We start from the raw sequence: 20,196 nt of genomic DNA, 5'->3' as shown, positions 1-20,196 counted from the left end.
CACCTATTGGATTCTTGAAATTAAACTTTGATGGATGTAGTAGGGGAAATCCAGGACAATCAAGAATTAGAGGTATTTTTAGGGACGAAAATGGAGTCATCTTTGCCATGTTATCAGGCCCAATTGGAGTGGGTGACTCCCTAAGAGCTGAGATCTTTGCAGTTATGGAAGGAGTTCGGAAAGCTAAGGAGTTGAAAATCAAGAAACTCATAATTGAAGAGGATTCAGAGATGGTGATAGGGTGGCTGACTAAAGATCAAAATGGTTTATGGAAGTACAACAATAAGAGGAGGAAATTCATGTGGCTGGTGCGGGAGATGGAAGTTAAGACATGTTGGGTTAAAAGATCAGCTAATTCCCTAGCTCACGGTTTAGCTAAACAAGGGGCAGAAAGGGATTCACTGTTTTGGGCTAAGTTGTAACTTTAGTGTCTTATTTTCTCTTTCTCTTCTTTTTTTCCTTTGATGAGGCTCTTTGTGGCTCTTGGAAGATAAGTGTGTTTGTCTTCCTCCTGTAAATTTTCTACTGATGATTTAATGAAAGTGTTATTGATCAAAAAAAATATATATATTTCATTTGTAAAGGTGTTGTTAGTGGTGAAGTCTACTAGCCATTTGTGAAGTTTGGTGATCAAGTGGCTGATTGTCTTACAAATGGAATTCCTTAGTCAAAGCTGGAAGATAACCTCTGCAAGCTAGGCATGTATGATATCTATCCTCAGCTAGTAGAGAGGGAATGTTGAGAATGAGAAAGGACAATATTGACTTTGCACTTGGGTAGATCATTAGGAGCCTATTAAAGAGCCTTGTAATTTGATCTGTCAATATACAGGTCAATCATTAGGTGTATAAGAAACAAGAAAGATTGTCAACCCCACTCTCTCATATTGCTGTTTTCAAATTTTCTCACCTTATTCTTCTCTTCTGTTCTCAATATCTTATGTAAATTTACATCAAAACTTTACCAATCCTTGAATGATGGCAAACCAAAGGATAGTTATAATTAATTGTGACAATGTATGAATAACTGAGATGCTTTAATCATGGTTAATCCACATGGATATCAACAGTTAATTGGAAAATTAACATTATTATCACAATAGAATCGATGATTTTAATGTATATATAAACCATTAAATAAGATGCAGTAATGGAGTAAATTAAATTAAAGAAGCATATCTAAGAGTATTCAAGAAATAAGATCCAAAAAATACTGTCACATTTATTACTAACCGCTGAAGCCGTAACATTGATCTGTGCAAAGCAATGAAAATGCGGGTACTTCCAATTATTTCCTGGTAAGCAACAAAAGAGGGAATTGGTCATGGTTTATGCTTATAAAAGATTTGTGAGAAACCAAGTCTTTATTTAATTGAGTTTGCAGTCTCCAAGATGCAACTCAGTCTCGAAAGGCTCATTGATAGCTTTATATGCTTAGTGAAGGTCTTTTCCTAGGGACAGAACTAAGATGCAACATAACCAGTGTCAGATGGAGGATCTAGATGGTATTCACTACTTTACATGGGACAAAGCAATATTGCACTCCTATCGTTGCTAATGTTCACCAAGATGTGACAACACATTTTGATTGGGAAGATACATTATTATTGTTAAGAGTCGGCTGTAGAGGGGTAGTTCGGTCCTTTTTCTTTATGTTAAGAGTGTGGTGTGTAATATCTGTTATAGTCTGGTTTAAGTGTTGTGTCCGTCCCAAACTTAAATAGGGGCACAACTGTCTTTTTGCTCTTAATTAGAAACTTATATATAAAATCTGACCAACTAGAGAGAAACTGTCTTCTCTAGTTCGAACCAGCCTTTGTTCTCTTCTCTATACTCTATACTAAAACTGGAACAGATCTGAACTTTATCATGGTATCAGAGCTACTGTAAGAAGTTTAGATCTACCCAGAAATTTTCATCACCATTTACCCTAGGTTTTTGCAGAATTCTCATCAACCACTTCGAGGTTAGCAGAAGAGCTGAAAAGGAGAGATCATTTTCTTCTATTGGAGGTTTTGATGCCTCCGGTTAGTGGTGCAGTGGTTGTTTTTGGTGGTTGGTAGGAAGCTCTCTAATCAATGGATAAAAGAAAGCTGTTTCAGATGTAGTGGACAGACGAGTGCAGGTCTGATTTTTTTGGCTCAAATAGGTGGGTCACATGGGTGTTACAGTGTGAAATGAGTATTGATTAGTTGCAAACCTAGTACTATGTGTGTGAGGTGTATTCGAGTGTTTTGTGATGTTGAAAGTGAAGAATAACAGTGACTATTATTGCTGAAAACTGTGACAGTAGATGTTTTCAGCAATAACCAGCCATTAGTGTGCAGTGTGGTCACTAGTAAGTGAGGTGGTGTGACATACTAGTGAGTGAATTTTTTTTTTATCACATCAGCTATGGTAGATAGCAGTGAAAACAAATCTAGTGTTATGAACCCCCCCCTCCCGATTACCTAAATGTGCACATGACATCTATTAAACTGAATGGTAGGAATGAAATTATGTGCCTTGGGCTAAATCTGTAAAAGTTTTTCTTAGAACTAAGAAGAAGGTGAAACATGTGAAAGAATAAAAAGCCCTCGGTTGATTCTTAGGGATATGGTGAATAGGAACAAGAAGATGCACAAATTGTGACATGGTAATGGAATAGTATGGAACCCAAGATTAGTGTGAATTTTATGTTCTTAGATACAACCAAGGAGATTTGTAACCATGCAAAGCAACTTTACTTTGGACAAGACAATACTACTAGAGTATACCAACCTTACCAAGAGCATTTTAATCTGTAGCAAGGTAATCAAAGTCTTGAGGAGTATTATACTAATATGAGGAATCTTCACAATAAGTTGGATGTGTATCATCCCCTTACTTCTGATGTCAAGACTCGACAACAACAGAGAGAGCACCTTGATGTAACCAGATTTTTAGTAGGGTTGAAGTCTGAATATAAACCAATGAGAAAATAGATACTAGGTGGGTCTACCCTTCCCTCTCTTGAAGAGGTGTTTGCCTGTCTTCGGAGGGTTTCTGTTGAACCTACAGAGAACTCTACCATATCTGATAGGTCTGCTTTTCAAATGACACGAGGAGGAGGTCATGGAGGTAGAGGAGAAGCTTGGGGAGTTCAGCCAGGTCATGGTGGTAATTGTATTTTCGCAAATTCCCCATTAACCTTATGTCTGTTAGTAAATTGACCAAATCTCTTAATTGCTCTATCACCTTTTGTCCTTCTTGTGTTTTTCAGGATCTCAAGACAGGGATGAAGATTGGTGAAAGGCATGAAGCTGGTGGACTGTATTATCTTGATGGTGGTGGTTCGTCAACAGTTCTTCGATCATTTCTTTCTCCTCTTCTGTGGCACTTAAGTTACCTGTTCCATCCTTGAGTTGTCTTTCTACTATGAATTGTTAGTCATGTCAATATGGGAAACACCATCATGTTCCCCGTTAGTCCTAAGATTGACAGTCATATGCCAAGTCCTTTTTCTTTGTTCCATTCAGACATTTGGGGTCCAAATAAAATAGTGTCATAGTACTCTGTAATTTTTGTTAAAGACTATTCAAGGATAACATGGCTTTATCTTATGAAATAAAGGAGTGAATTGTTTTCTATTTTCCAAAATTTTTATGCTGAAATTTGCAATCAATTTGGTGAATGGATCCTATATTTCGTTATATTTATATTTATTATGTTTATATTTATATATATTATATTATTTATATTTATTATATTTATATATAAATATAATATAATAAAGAAAAAATAAAATTAAAAATATTAAAAATAATATAATATTATATATGTTATATATTAAATATTAAATTTAACAAATAAATAATTAAATTAATAATTAGATATATAAAAATACTTTGTTCTGATAATGGCCAAGAATACTTTTATACACCGTTTCAAGAATATTTGGAACATGGTATTATCCATCAAACCCCATGTACTTACACCCCTCAGCAAAATGGCGTGGTTGAGAGAAAGAACCGCCATCTTTTGGAGACTACTCAGTCCCTTTTGCACCATATGAATGTACCCAAACATTTTTGGAGTGATGTAGTACCTACATCTTGCTTCCTTATTAATCGGATGTCCCTGTCTATCTTTGAAGGTCATCCTCCTTTCTTTGTTTTGTTTCCTACCTTGTCTCATTTTCCTCTTACACCTAGGGTTTTTGGGTGTGTGTTTTGTCCATAATATTGGCCTAGAATGTAGACAAATTAGATGCACGATCTATTATGTGTGTCTTTGTTGGCTATTTTAGCACTCAGAAAGGATATAAGTGTTATAACCTATAAGGAAGATGAGCCGAATGGCCCATAGCCCATGGTTGTGTTTTATTTTTTGTTTATGTTTTGTTCTGTTAATGGGCCTTTTCTTATGGACCTATTAGCATCAGTTTCTCTTGTTTTAATTAGCTAGCCGCCCCACTAAGGACTTACTTGTAATTTTTTATTAATTAGTGATTAACCATTTTTAAGTAAAAGGATTAGGGAAAGGAGAGAGAGTACAAACAACTTTCTAAACACCTTGTATTTCTAAACACCTTTCTTATGGCCTTATTTCCCCTTCATATTATTCTTTTCTTTCCTTTGTTTCTTCTCACCCTAAACCTAGGTCTATATCAGAAGCACTCCCTATTCCAGAATGGAGGGATGCTATGAAAACCGAGATAGAGGCGCTGCACAAGAATGACACATGGGAAGTGATTGATTTGCCTGAAGGGAAGAAGGAGCTAGTGGGCTGTAAGTGGGTGTATACCATCAAAAATCATGTCAATAGTTCCATTGAGAGGTACAAAGCCCGGTTGATTGCAAAAGGCTATACACAGATGCATGGGATTTCAATACAATCAGATTTGCGCTCAAAGGGGGAGATTCCTCCATTCCTTGGTGCATCAGAGGGGACTTCAATACGATCAGATTTGCGTCGGAGAAAAATGGGCAAGCCAAAAGAGATAGAGGAATGAGAAGCTTTGCGAATTTTGTTCAGAGATGGAGTTTAATGGATTTGCCTTTGGCGGGTGCTAACTTTACTTGGACAAACAACCAAGCTGCACCTACTCTAGTAAAGTTGGATCGTTTCCTTACCTCACCTAATTGGGATGACACCTTTCCAAATCTAACTTAGTCAGCCCTCCCTAGACCCTTGTCAAACCATATCCAACTCCTCCTAGACAGTGGAGGGCTGTTACCTCCGCGGGGCCCTTTCAGATTCGTGCATATGTGGTTAAAGGAAGATGGCTTCATGAACATGATTCAGGGGTGGTGGGAGAACATGAGCTTCTTTGGTCGGCTAGCCATGTGTTCCATCTGAAACTGAAGGATCTGAAACAGAAAATTTAAGTGTGGAATAAAGAAGTTTTTAAAGGAGTTGAGGCCAAAAAAGCCGACTATCTCCAGCAAATTGTTGATTTGGATTTAGAGGAGAGAGGCCCCTTGAGTGAAGAAAATAGGAAAAAGAGATCCCAAGCTAATCTGATTTTTGACAAACTTTCAGTGCAAGAGGAGGTTAAGCAGAGGCAGCGGTCTAGGAATCTTTGGTTGAAAGAAGGTGACAACAACACTAATTTCTTCCACAAAATGGCTAATTCTAGAAGGCGCATAAACAGTATTAAATCCCTAAAAGTAAATGGGGAGGTCTTGGAAGGGGATAGCAGAATTAAAAATGCCGTTGTGGGTTTCTATTCGAATCTGTATAAAGAAAGTTGGAAAAAGAGGTCTAGGTGGGATGGATTGGATATTAACAGAATATCAGAAGAAGAGGCTGCTGATTTAGAAAAACCATTTACAGAGGAAGAAATCAGGGAGGCTATCTTTCAAAAGGAAGGGGACGAAGCCCCAGGCCTGGACGGTTTAACTTTGAAGTTCTATAAGCTGGGTTGGCAGTTCATTAAGCAAGATCTGCTGAAGGTCTTTGCAGAATTTCATGCAAACGCTTCTCTGGAAAGATGTCTCAACTCAACTTTTATCACCTTGGTTGCAAAGAAGGGGCCTTGGAATTGAAAGATCATAGACCCATCAGCCTCTTAGGAAGTGTTTATAAAATACTAGCAAAATCTTCAAGGCTGAAGAGAGTGATGGGTAAGATCATCTCACCCTCCCAAGGTGCTTTTGTAGAAGGGAGACAGATTCTTGATGGGTTCTTATCGCTAATGAGTTGATTGACTCGTGTAGAAGGGAGAGTAAAGGGGGGCTGATTCTCAAGGTGGATATTGAAAAGGCTTTTGACCATGTCAGTAGGAATTTCCTGGACTATATGCTTGCAAGAGTGAATTTCAGTTCTAAGTGGTGGAACTGGATAAAGGTCTGTGTAATCCCTCCCACTTTCTCGGTTCTCCTCCTCGATGGTGTTTCCTGTGGTAGGTTAAAAAGCTCAAGGGTTCTAAGGCAAGGAGACCCTTTGTCTCCCTTCCTTTTCAATATAATTATGGAAGCCTTAAGTAAGCTCACTCGTAGGGTAACAGAAAGTGGTATCACTAATGGCTTTAAAGTCAGTGAAAGAGGAATTCAGCTCTCTCTTCTTCAATTCGCTGATGATACTATCTTCTTCTGTGACTACTCTTCTGATCAGCTGGCCTATTTAGGTTATATTCTCAGATGGTTTGAAGCAGTCTCAGGCCTCAAAATTAACTTGCCTAAAAGTGAACTGTTGAAGACAGAGGAAGGTCTCCCTGATCCCAATATAGCTAGTATCTTGGGCTGTAAATCTGGAAAGCTGCCCACAACATACCTTGGTCTTCTCTTGGGAGCCAAATGCAGCTCTAAGAACATCTGGGACCCGGTTATTGACAGATTTGACAGAAAATTGGCAATGTGGAAATCTAAGTATCTTTCAAAGGGAGGTAAGCTCACTCTAATTAAGAGTGTCTTATCTACACTCCCAATCTATCATCTTTCCTTGTTTCAGATTCCTGCTAGTGTTGCAAGGCTTCTAGAGAAGAAAATGATTCTTTTTATGGGCTGGGTGGAAGAACAATCCCAAATTTAACTGGTTAGATGGAAATCTGTGTGCAAATCAAGGACTGGTGGTTTAGGAATTAGAAATATTAAAGCTGTTAACAAGGCTTTCCTTGGTAAGTGGTGCTGGAGATTCAGTAAAGAGAGGAGCAGCCTTCGGAGGAGAATTATTGCAGATAATTATGAGCTCAAAAATGTAGGGCGGGACTCGGGCCCTGACTTTCTCCCAATGGGTTGTGCTTTGTGGAGCAATGTTGTCTCTATTTCCCCAGATTTCCTAAAGGGAATTAAATGCAAAGTTGGCAAGGGCAACCTCCTTAAATTCTGGTATGATAAGTGGTGTGGGGACACTGCTCTAAAAGAAAGTTCCCCCTCTCTTTTTGACATTGCACAAGATAAAGATGTTGTAGTGGAAGACTGCTTTGATTTGAGGAATGGTGAACTTGTTTGGAGCCCTATCTTCAAAAGGAATCTTAATGATTGGGAAATAGGTCCACTAACAGATCTTTTAATCCTCAATCACAGCTTCAAGCCCAACCCGCAGGAAGATGATGAAAGATTTTGGGCTAGGGAGATTCCGGCATTTTCTCCTTTAAGTCTTTCTACAACAACCTCATGGCCGATGAAGATGGAGACTTCCCTTGGACTATAATCTGCAAATCCCATGCTCCTTCAAAAGTAGCCTTGTTGGTTTGGACTGCAGCACTTGATAAGTGCCTAACCACAGATTGACTACTCAGAAGGGGGATGCAGCTTCCTAGTATCTACTGTCCCTTCTGCAATGAAGCTCCTGAATCTTCCAGCCACATTTTTACACACTGCAACTTCTCTCAGCAGCTATGGGATATGGTTCTCTCCTGTTTTGGTGTCTCCACTTGCCCTCCTGCTTCTGTTGTACAGCTTCTTCAGGGGTGAACCTTAGAGGGCATGAATGTAAGAGTCAAGCTGCTTTGGAATTTTTTTCTATCTGCTGTCCTTTGGGCCCTTTGGAAGGAAAGGAACAGCCGAATTTTTTACAACCTTTCCAATGACATAGTTTCAGTCAAAAACAAAGTCATAGGGTTTTTATGTTCCTGGTTAAGTGTATAAAGAGCTTTTACTGGAGTTCAGATTTTTTCTTTTTTTTTTTTTTTGCAAGCTGGACCATTCTTTATCTGATTTCTTATATCTTTTTGTAAATTCCCATTGTACAGGTCCTCATTGTACATGCCTACATGGGCTGATGTATCTGGTTTCTCTTCACAATACAATAATTCTTCAAAAAAAAAGAGATGTATGGAATTAACTACCACGAGACTTTTTCCCCTGTTGCAACGATAAACTTTGTGAGGGTTTTACTATTCTTGGCAGCTCATTCAGATTGGCCCCTCTATCAGCTAGATGTGAAAAATGCCTTCTTGAATGGAGAGTTACATGAGGAGGTTTATATGTCTCTCCCACTAGGGATATATGACCCAGATATGCAGGGTAAGGTCTGCAAGCTGAAGAAGTCTCTCTATGGGAGCCTGGTTTGAGAGGTTTAGGGCTACTCTTGTTAAGTTTGGTAGTTTGGTTACACACAGACTCAATATAATCATACCCTCTTTGTGAAGTGGAAAGGTTCATCAGTGGTATATCTTATAATCTATGTGGATGACATTGTAGTGACTAGCACTGATGTGACAAGGATTGATAACCTTAAAACCTTCCTCAATGCAAAGTTTGAGATCTAAGATCTGGGGGAATTGAGGTATTTCTTAGGTATTGAAGTGGCTCAGTCTAAAGATGGCATTAGAAGCTTTCTGCTTTTGATGGAGAACTACTGAAGTACAGTGGAGTGTTTAATAGGTTGCTTGGGAAACTACTATATCTATGTATGACTCACCCTGACATTGCATATGTTGTTAGTTGCATTAGCTAGTTCATGCATGCCCCTAGAGATACACATATGGCAGCAGCAGAGAAGATTTTATGTTACTTGAAGAGTACTCCAGGGAAAGATATTCTTTTTGCTAAGCATGGCCACATGAAACTAGAAGCCTATAATGATGCTGACTGGGCAGGTAACATTGATGATAGGAAGTCAATTTCGGGGTACTATAGTATGGTTGCAGGTAATATTGTTTCTTGGAGGAGCAAGAAACAATCAGTGGTTGCTACATCTTCAGCTGAGGCAGAGTACAGAGTTATGGCTCATGAAGTTTCCGAGTTGCTTTGGCTTCGGTCCCTTATGGAGGAATTGGAAGTTGAGTATGACAGGCCACTGATGCTCTATTGTGACAATCAGGCCACCACTAACAATGCCCACAATCCTATACAACACAATAGAGTGAAGCATATTGAGGTTGATAGGCATTTCATCAGAGAAAGAGTGGTTTTTGGGGAAGTTTGTCTACCTTTCATTGCATCTGAAGAACAGTAAGCTAATATTCTTACCAAAGGAGTCTCCAAGGCGAAGCTACAGCATGATACAAGCAAGAAGGGCATGATTGACATCTATGCTCAACTTGAGGGAGGGTGTAGAGAAGATGGGTAGAATGGCCCATAGCCCATAGTTGTGTTCTATTTTTTGTTTATGCTTAGTTCCGTTAATGGGCCTTTTCTTATGAACCTATTAGCATTAGTTTCTCTTGTTTTAATTAGCCAGTCGTCCCACTAAGGGCTTACTTGTAATTTTCTGTTAATTAGTGATTAACCATTTTAATTAAAAGGATTAGGAAAAGGAGAGAGAGTACGAACAACTAATCTCTTTCATCCCTTTCTCTTCCTCTTCTTCTCCTCTTGTTGTCTTCTTTACTTCTTTATCTTTTAATCAGATTTTTTATTATCTTTATTTGGGACTGTTTTTCTTCTTAACCACAGTTCCCAATGTTCTTTTGTGTGTCTTTATGTTACGTTCTTTGAGTCAATTCCGTTTTTCTCTAGGTCGGATGCCTCTTTTCTTTCTCTACCTCCACTTCTAATTCCCTTTGAGGACCCCATTCCTCTTATTCCAATTGTGACCAAGTCCTCGCCTCCGATGCAGTTTCTTGTTGAACGACCACCCATCCAGCAAGTGTATACCCATCAACATGTACCAACTCCTCTGTACCAACTCCTCTAGCTTCTTCATCATTGACAAATCTGGCAGTCGTTCCCACACCAGCTCCACCCCTATAATTTGACTTTGATCTTCCCATTGCCTTGTGGAAAAGTAAGCACAGTGGCACTCTTCATCTTATTTCTAATTATATTTCTATATCCCCCCTTTCTACCTCCCACCGACAGTTTGTTTCTATGTTGTCTTTTGTTTCTGTTCCTAAGGATGTCCAAGAATATCTTGCCTCTTCAAGGGTGGTGCCGAACAATAGAATAAGAATTCTCAACTCTGGCTCATAACCATACGTGGGATCTCACCACCCTCACTCCTGACAAGCATGTTGTAGGTTGTGAGTGGATATATACTATCAAGTATTTACCAAATGGTAGTGTAGAGTGGTTGAAAGATCGATTGGTTGCAAAAGGTTATTCCCAATTGTATGGCATTCACTACATAGAGAACTCTCTTGTTGCTAAGATTGGTTCAGTCCATGTTTTGATATTTCTAGCTTCTGTGTATGATTGGCCCTTGTTTCAATTCGACATCAAGAATTCCTATTTACATGGAAACCTTCTTGAGGAGGTCTATATGGAGCAACCACCAGGATTTGTTGCTCAAGGGGAGGATGGTAAGGTGTGCAAACTTAAGAAGGTCATTTATGGATTTAAACAATCTCCTCATGTGTTGTTTAGTAGATTCAGTGAAGTGGTGGAAAATTTTGGCATGAAACAATGTCAAGTTTATTATTCAGTATTTAGCTATGATTCATGTGTTGGGAAGGTTTTATTGGTGGTATATGTAGATGACATTGTTATTATCAGCAATGAAAGGTTGGGGATTGATCACTTCTAGACAAAAGATCTTGGTAAATTAAATATTTATTGAGAATAGAGGTAGCAAGGTCTAAGCATGGTATTAATCTTTGTGAAAGGAAGTATGTTCTTGATCTATTAGAGGAAACAGGATTGTTAGATGTAAACCAGTTGAAACACCTATGGAACAAATGTTTGAGTGGTGATCCAAAGACCCTAGAAGGTACAGGAGGTTAGTGGGTAAGTTGTATTATGATTCGGCCTGCCCTTGAGTTTTGTTAGTCTAATAACAGCCAAGAAGAGAGAAGAAGAAAGAAGAGAGAAAGAGAGAGAGAAAGGAGAAGAAAATAAGATAAGAAAAGTTTGGTTTGAATGAGAGAAAAATTACCTCTCCCATTCGGCCAGATGTGTTTTATGTTACTAACATACTGGAAAAACATGTGTACTTAAGTGAGGGACACTAGTTCTAACACATCAGCAACCTCAACATAAGTATAGAGATAGAAATACCCCTACATACTCGACACTAACACTCCCCCTCAAATTGGTGAGTATATATCATATAATCCCAGCTAGTTACATATGTAGTCCACTCTTCCCTGACTCAACCCTTTAGTAAATAAGTCTGCCCACCGGTTCCCTGTGTTAACATATGCAGTGTCTATCACTCCACTCAGCACCTTCTCTCTCACAAAGTGACAGTCAACCTCTATGTGTTTGGTTCTTTAATGAAACACCGGATTAGAAGAAATATGAACTGCAGCCTGATTGTCACAGTAGAGCTTCATTGGAGTGTTAACATTGAAACCTATCTCCTGTAGAAGGTTCCTTAGCCACACTAATTCACAAGTAGTATGTGCATTAGCTCTATATTCTGCCTCCGCACTACTTCTCGTCACGACTGTCTGCTTCTTACTTTTCCATGTCACCAGTTTACCCTCAAGAAAAGTGCACTAACCTGTCGTAGATCTCCAATCAGACATAGAAGAAACCCAATCAGCACCATTATATCCTTCTATTTCAAATTTTCCACCACTTTTGTATATCAAACCACGACCAGGAGCACCCTTTAAATACCTCACAATTCTTAGAACCTCATCCCAATGAGGAACCAAAGGTTTCTGTATGAACTGACTTACCACACTAACTGCAAATGAAATATCTGGCCGAGTAATGGTTAGGTAGTTTAGTTTACCTACAAGTCTCGATATCTGCCAGGGTCTTCCAACACTTCACCCATATCACTGCTCAGCTTAGTGTTTGTTTCCATAGGTATTTTAGCTGGTTTAGCACCTAACAAACCTGTTTCTTCCAGCAAATCAAACATATATTTCCTCTGACACAAATTAATGCCATGCTTAGACCTTGCTACTTCTATCCCCAAGAAATATTTCAATTTACCAAGGTCCTTTGAAAATGTTCCTGCAGAAAAGTCTTCAACCTGTCAATGCCCATTTTATCATTCTCAGTAATAACAATATAATATACATACACCACCAATAGAATTTTTTCTGCCTAAGTCATAACTGAAGACTGAATGATCAACTTGGCACTATCTCATACCAAACTTCTTTACCACCTCACTGAACCTACCAAACCATGCTCGAGAAGACTGTTTATGCCCATAAATAGCCTTCTTTAGTCTAAATACCTTACCATCCTCCCCCAAGCAACAAACCCCAATGGTTGCTCCATATAAACATCCTCGAGTAAATCATCATGCAAGAAAGCATTCTTGATATCAAGATGATAAAGGGGCCAATCATACATAGCAGCAAGAGAGATGACAACACGAACCAAACCTATCTTAGCAACTGAGGAGGTCTCTATGTAGTCAATACCATAGGTTTGGGAGTACCCTTTTGCAACCGGTCTAGCTTTCAGTCACTCTACACTAACATCAGATAAGTACTTAACAGTATAAACCCACTTACAACCGACAGCCTGCTTCCCAGGAGGAAAGAGTGGTGAGGTCCCAAGTATGATTATGAGTTAGAGCTGAGAGTTCTTCTTCCATTGCACGGCGCCATCATGGAGAGGCAAGGGCTTCCTGGACATCCTTAAGGACAACAATTGAGGATAACAAAGAGATAAACTGGCGATGGGAAGCGGTAAGGTGAATGAGTGAAACATAATTAAAAATAGGATGAAGGGTACAAGTGCGTTTACCTTTCCGCAAGGCAATGGGAAGATCAAGATTAGATACTAGGGTTGGGGTTGGTGTGGGGACAACTACCGGATCTGTCAATGTTGATGGAGAAGGAGGAGGAGCAGCCGGTACATGTTGGCAATGTGTATACCCTTAACGGATAGGTGGCCATTCAACAGGTGGTGGCACTGGAGGCAAGGACTTGGTCACAACTGGAACAAGAGGAACAAAATCCACAACTGGAAGAGGAAGAGGAGGAGGTGATGAGGAGGAAGAAACATCACCGGACCCCAAGAAAAAAGGAGAAACTCAAAGAAGGTAACATCAGCACACACAAAGGAGCGTCGAGAACTAGGATGATAACACTTATACCCTTTCCAGGTCCGGGAATAGCCAAGGAAGATGCACTTAATGGATTGAGCATCTAACTTGTCCTTCCCGGGGCCCAGATTATGAACAAAGCAGACACACCCAAAAACCCGAGGAGAAAGAGGAAACAAAGACAAGGTGGAAAACAAGATAGTGAATGGGGAATGACCATCAAGGATAGACGTGGGCATCCGATTAATCAAGAAGTAAGAAGTAAGCACTATATCACTCCAAAAGGGTTTGAGAACATTCATGTGATGCATGAGAGATCGAGTTGTTTCCAAAAGATGATGATTCTCTCTCAACCACCCCATTTTGTTGTGGGGTGTAGGTACATGAGGTCTGATGTATAATGCCATGTTGGTCCAGGTATTCTTGAAATGATGAAGAGAAATATTCACGGCCATTATCGGAACAAAAGATTTTAATGTGAACACCAAATTGGTTGCGAATCTCAACATAAAATTTTTGGAAAATGGTGAACAATTCACTCAATTCCTTCATTAAATAGAGCCACGTCATCCTTGAATAATCATCAACAAAAATGACAAAATATCTATATCCATTTAATGAAATCACTTTATAAGGACCCCAAACATCTGAATGAACCAAAGAAAAAGAACTTAACACATGATTATCAATCCTAGGACTAAAGGGAACACGATGTTTCCCCAACTGACACGACTCACAATCGAAAACAGAAAGTTAACTCAACAAAGAAGCCAAAGACTTCAAAACTTTCGGCGAAGGATGACCAGATCGACAGTGCCACTGGAGAGGAGAGAGAGATGACTAGAGAGTTGTTGATGTTCTTCCAACCACCGTCAAGATAATACAATCCACCAGCTTCATGCCCTCCACCAATCTTCATCCTTGTCTTGAGTTTCTAAAAAACACACGAAGAAGGGTAAAAAGTAATAGAGCAATTGAGTGACTTGGTCAACTTACTAACAGACATAAGGTTAAACAGAAATTTAGGGACATACAAAACTGAGAATAAAGGTAAGGGGGTCATGTTAACATTGCCAACACCACAAATGGAGGATGTGGAGCCATTAACAAGGGTAACAGATTGTGATGTTGAGCAATGAGAGAGGGAAGAAAACACACCTAGAGTTCTGGTCATGTGATCGGAAGCTCCAGAGTCAATAATCCAGGGATTGGGTGTGGATGCCAGACAAGCTATACCTGAGTGTGTGAGAGTAGCCGTGTTCTGTTGAGATGTGGCCTGGACAAACCTCTCATACTCATCACAGGGGACACTCATCTCCTTCCCGAGAACATCTATGGATGTAGGAAGCATCTGATCAGTTGAACGACTCTCCTGTCTGAAGCTGATGTCACTAGTCATGGCATGATTGGCCTAACTTGAGGGTGGACCATGCACATCATAGCAATAATTAATGATATGTCCATCCATACCACAGTGAGTACACCTCCTCGGACCCGAACTACGTCCTTTACCACAGGCTCCCCCTGAATCTCTACCTCCAGTACGACCACCACCACGGTTATATATAGGTCCACCACCACCAAACTGAGCTCCCCGAGCTCCACCTCTAACACCACGGCCCCTCGATACTGCAAAGGTTGATCTATCAGAAACATTAGAGCTCTCAGTAGATCCAATGGAAATCCTCCGAAGTCGAGCAAACACCTCTTCTAAGGAAGGGAGAGCTGACCCTCCTAGTATTTGAGCCCACATTGGTTCATACTCAGATTTCAGCCCACCAAAAATCGAGTCACATCAAGTTCTTCTCTTTGCTATTATTGAATTTTGACATCAGAAATGAGGGGAAGATAAACATTCAACTCATTACAAATGTTTCTCATACTAGCATAGTACTCCTCAAGACTCTGATTGCCCTGTTGCAAATTAAAGTATTCCTAATACAACTCATATACTCTGGTTGTATTGTCATGGACAAAATAGAACTTCTTAGCATGGTCCCATACATCTTTGGCAGCATCAAGAAACATGAAATTTACACTAATCTTGGGTTCCACACTGTTCCATAACCACGTGATAATCTATGCATCCTCTTGTTCCCAGTCATCATACTCATGAGAATCAGTGGAGGGTTTTTCCTCCCTTATGTGTTTCACCTTCTCCTTTGCCTTGAGAAAAACTTCTAAAGATTTAGCCCAAGGTACATAATTATCTCCATTCAGTTTAATGGATGTCATTTGAACATTCAGGTAGTCAGTAGGGATCATCACATTAGACTTGCTATCACCGTTGTCTCCCATTGCTGAATTCGGCACACTGCGCACTAGACCACACCACACACTGATCACACTGGTTTCAGCACTTGTTATTTTTGAAGATTGCACACTTTACACCACAAACCCTACCCCACAACTACCTGAAATCTCACCACACTATATGAGGACCACTCCCCCTTCAAATCACACTAAAAACAGCATAAACCCTACCACACTACAGTCTGAAATCCCACCATACGATCTGAAACATACTTATTATTTGATTCACAACAAAAAAAAAAAAAATTGCATAGAAATCTCTTACCTCATCACCCGAAAATCAAACCACACAAAAATCAGACAACACAAGACACCCACTGCACCACACGAATCAGCCATCTTCTCTTCATCGATTAGGGGAGGGCTGCTTAGAAACCACAGCAACCGACTACAAACAGCACAACTGGAGGCATAGAAACCTACAAGGGAAGAGAGCGACCACTCCTTTTCAGCCCTTTCCCTTATCTCCAACCAATGGCAAAGAAACCAAGAGAAAACCCTAGACTGGGTGCGCGGAAAACAGAAATCTGGGCAGATCCGAGTTGCTTAGTTAAGCTCTGATACCATATTATGATTCGGCCTGCCCTTGATCTTATTAGTCAGATAACAACCAAGAAGAGAGAAGAAGAAAGAAGAAAGAAAGAGAGAGACAAGAGAAGAAAAGTCAGGTTCGAATGAGAGAAAAATTACCTCTCCCATTCAGCCAGATGTGTTTTATATTACTAACATACTGGAAAAGATACATGTACCCCTACTTAAGTGAGCGACACTAGTTCTAACATAATATTACGCATCAACAATCTCAACATAAGTATAACGACAGAAATACCCCTACATACTCGACACTAACAAGTTGAACTACCTAGCCATTACTCGGCCAGATATCTCATTTGCAGTTAGTGTGGCGAGCCAATTTGTGCAGAACCCTTGAGTTCCACATTGGGATGTAGTTCTAAGAATTGTAAGGTAATTGAAGGGAGCTCCATGTTTTGCCTTGTTATATAAGATTGGAGGAAGTCTTGAGTTAGAAGGATACATAGATGCTGATTGGGCCGGTTCAATATCTGATAGAAGGTCCACTACAAGGTATTATACCTTTCTTGGGGGCAATTTGGTGACATAGAAGAGCAAGAAGCAAACAATGGTGGAAAGTAGTGCAGAAGCTAAATATAGAGCCATGGCACACAACATGTGAACTAGCATTATTGAGGAACCTCTTGCATGAGAGAACAAAGCATATAAAAGTTGATTGTCACTTTGTGAGAGAGAAAGTGCTCTCCTCCCTGACACAAAGGCATATGCCTGGGAGAGGGTAACATTGTCCCTACAAAGAAGATGTTGTCTTGCAATATCATACTCAGGATTAAGGCCAGCAAGAAATTCAAACACCCTATACTTCTCTAGATGTTTATGATAGGTAGTTGCATCCTTAGTGGTTTCCCAAGCAAATGTCTCTAAATGGTCAATCTCCTGCCACAGGGTTTTAAGGGCTAAAAAATAGGCTGCAACAGGTCTATCTCCCTGCCTTGTAGAAATAATCTAATTTCTCAACTGATAAGCCCCAGCAACATTCTCCCTCTGTGAATAGGTTTCTGCAACCCCATCCCATATTTCCTTAGTTGTATTTGCCCATAAAAAATTTTTACCTATATGGGGCAACATGGAATTACACAACCAAGTCATCACCATATAATTCTCCTGTACCCATCGAGAGTTGCTCGTTTTGGGTTTCACTTCCTCACCAGTGATATACCCTAATTTCCCACGAGCACCAATGGCCATCTTTGTAGATTGTGACCATTCTAAGTAATTTGTACCACCCAACCTAACTGTAGTGATGGTCCCAATCCCGAAAAGGTCTCCAGCACCTCACACTGGTCTCATTTCACTACCGGGCTTATTTTCAACTCTGTAACCCTCCATGCTTCTCAAAAAATGTAAAGAAAATAACTGAAATATGTAACAAGATCAAACGAAACACTTATGGAACCAACAACACCTTTCTAGTGTCCTAGGCTATCTTCCCACAAAAGATTCCTTTTATGTGGGATGGGAGAACAGAGAAAGGAGGCAATTGCTCTCTCTAGAAGCCTCCAAATCAGGTAGGACTTGAACCGCCCCTTACAGAAAACTCCAAGGAACCCTAAAAAATTAGGGTGCCACCTCCTAGGTCAAAATTGAAGAGTCCAACAAAAACAAGACTCTTTCCCTTTCTCCATTTTTTCCTGATTTTGATTAAAAACCCTAAACCAGCTACAGGGCACACAGATCTACCAAAAAATCCAAAAACTGGGCTTACCTGAGAACTTCGATCAGTTAGTCGATCTAGGGCTGCATGAGGAACCAACTCAAGGAACCTTCGGCCTCCTCTGATACCAAGTAGAAATCACCGATTGTAGATTTAGTTGAATTTCTTGTGAAAGGAAAAGGGGAGGAAGATAAAGATTTCAATAGTAGAGACGAAAAGAGAGGGAGAAAAGAGTAGGAAGTCAACCAGGATTCTTGAATTAACCCTAGCCGCCAACCCCTCATTATATTTATACTTAACTTAAAGGATGAGATTTTACAAGGATGCCCTTAGTAGAGCGGCTACTAATGTAGCTGAACAGTCACAACTTAAAAACATAAACTAATGGGCCTAAAGCCCAACAACTTCCTAACTAAATAGCTTAAAATAAGAATAAAAAACAACTAGGCCCAACTCAACACTAATAAAGTGGCAACAACCTCTATATGCTTGGCTCTCTCATAAAAACAAGGTTGGACTTTAGAGGCAGTCTTGATGGCACTGACATTGTTTGCATAAAGAAGAATTGGAAATGACAATGGAAAACCAAGGTCATCAAGGAGAGAGCCTTGAGCCATATTATCTCTGTACAAATGAAGGACCTAGCACTATACGCAACCTCTGTAGAAGATTTCGAGAGAGATTACTACTTACATTTCCAAGATATGAAGGAATCTCTAAGAAAAACACACCAACCAATAGTAGAACGTCTAGTGTTTGGACATCCTGCCCAATGGCCCCAATCAATAACTGCATAGGCCGATAGGCTAAGAGATGTGGATGTAGGAAAGAATAAGCATGTGATAGGGTTCCACAAACATATTTGATAATACAAAGAACTATAATCATTTAAGGTTGTTGAGGGGAAGAGATAAATTGTCTAACCACTTATACAGCACAGGAAATATCAGGGCATGTCATGTGAGGTAGATAAAAGTATAAGACTACCAACAAGCTATTGGTAAAAAGTGGCATCAACAAATTTCCACATCATCCTTAGAGATCTTTAAATTCATCTCAAGAAGAGTATCAACATGTTTGTCATCACTCTAATTAGTAGATTTCACAAGGTCAAGGGCATATTTGTGTTGATTAACAAAATACCCACAAAATGAATGGGTAACTTCCAACCCCAAGAAATAGGTAAGATAAACAAGATTCTTCATTTTAAATGGCTGATTGAGAAGCTGTTTCAAAGAAGAAATACCATCACTATCATCATCGATGATAAGGATGTCATCTACATACAGAAGCAACAAAATAATTCATTGGGTTCTTCTCAAATAAACAGGTAATAATTAGAAGAACTGTAGATGAATCCAGCCTCTATGATCACTATGCGAGATTTCTCAAACCATGCCCTGGCGACTTGTTTAAGACCATACAAGGACTTCTTCAAATGGCATACCATGGGAGAACCACCATAGTATCCCAAAGGGGGCTTCATATAGATTGTCTCCTTAAAGTCCCCATGTAAGAAGGCATTCTTGACATCTATCTAATGTATGTCTCAATGTATGGATGCAAAGATGGCCAAAAGAAGGTGAACTGTAGTCATCTTAGCGACGGGCATTATATTTGTACCCTAGTGACACCAAACGAGCATTATATTTGTCAAAGCACCCATTAGAATTAGGTTTCACAGAATACACCTATCTTCTACCAATAAAAGAGGCAACTGGGGAGCAAGAACCATATCCCATGTCATTATGAACAAGGACTTCGAGCTCAGTATCCATGGCTTTCTTCCAATGCAAAACTGCCATAACCTACTAGTAGATCTAGAAATATATGTAGTGGACAAAACAATTAAAAAAGATCTATAGCTTAAACAAAACCCATAGCAATCAAGAAAGACAGAGAAATATAAGAATGGCATAATAGAGGATTAGAGGATGGCAGAGGATCAATGATAGGTGTAGGTGTACTTACAAAATGAGGAGGAAGGGAGGAACTGGTGTCTGTAGATGATGAACCTGTGTTTGGTGATGAAGGGGGTAGAGCTATAGGTGCTAAAACAGCTAGCCTCTTCCTGAGGAAGACAAAAAGCAATTTTGGAACAAAAGGAGTTGAATTCGAAGAACCTATGGAGTCAAAGGAATGTAGCACAAAAATTGAAGTAGCAAAAAGTTTAACAATGTGAGCGAAGAGAGAAATAATTTCAAGGAAAATAATATTGTGAGACACAAATTGGATGAGAACTAGGATCGTAACAAAGAAAACCCCTACGGCCCAGGCTATACCCAACAAAGACACACAATGTTGACTGTGGAGTGAGTTTTGTACGCTCATGAG

The 20,196-nt window shown here is 39.7% G+C and overlaps 1 protein-coding gene across 4 annotated transcripts in view; it reads right to left on the bottom strand.

The window, feature by feature from the left end:
* Nucleotides 1-20,196, bottom strand: part of KU70 (ATP-dependent DNA helicase 2 subunit Ku70-like protein) — a 129,028-nt gene that overhangs the window by 42,031 nt on the left and 66,801 nt on the right. For all 4 annotated transcript variants that reach the window (XM_088976432.1, XM_088976433.1, XM_088976435.1 and 1 more), the window contains one exon: nucleotides 1,233-1,294. In XM_088976432.1, coding sequence (XP_088832558.1) covers nucleotides 1,233-1,294 — 62 coding nt within the window. The remainder of the gene's footprint in view (nucleotides 1-1,232; nucleotides 1,295-20,196) is intronic.

Source organism: Nelumbo lutea, chromosome 3 (genome assembly GCF_056320005.1).
Source record: "Nelumbo lutea isolate HS-2025 chromosome 3, American lotus-T2T, whole genome shotgun sequence".
NCBI classification, from domain to species: Eukaryota; Viridiplantae; Streptophyta; class Magnoliopsida; order Proteales; family Nelumbonaceae; genus Nelumbo; species Nelumbo lutea.
Note: the sequence above shows the minus strand (reverse complement) of the source record. Positions and strands in the feature narration are given on the sequence as shown.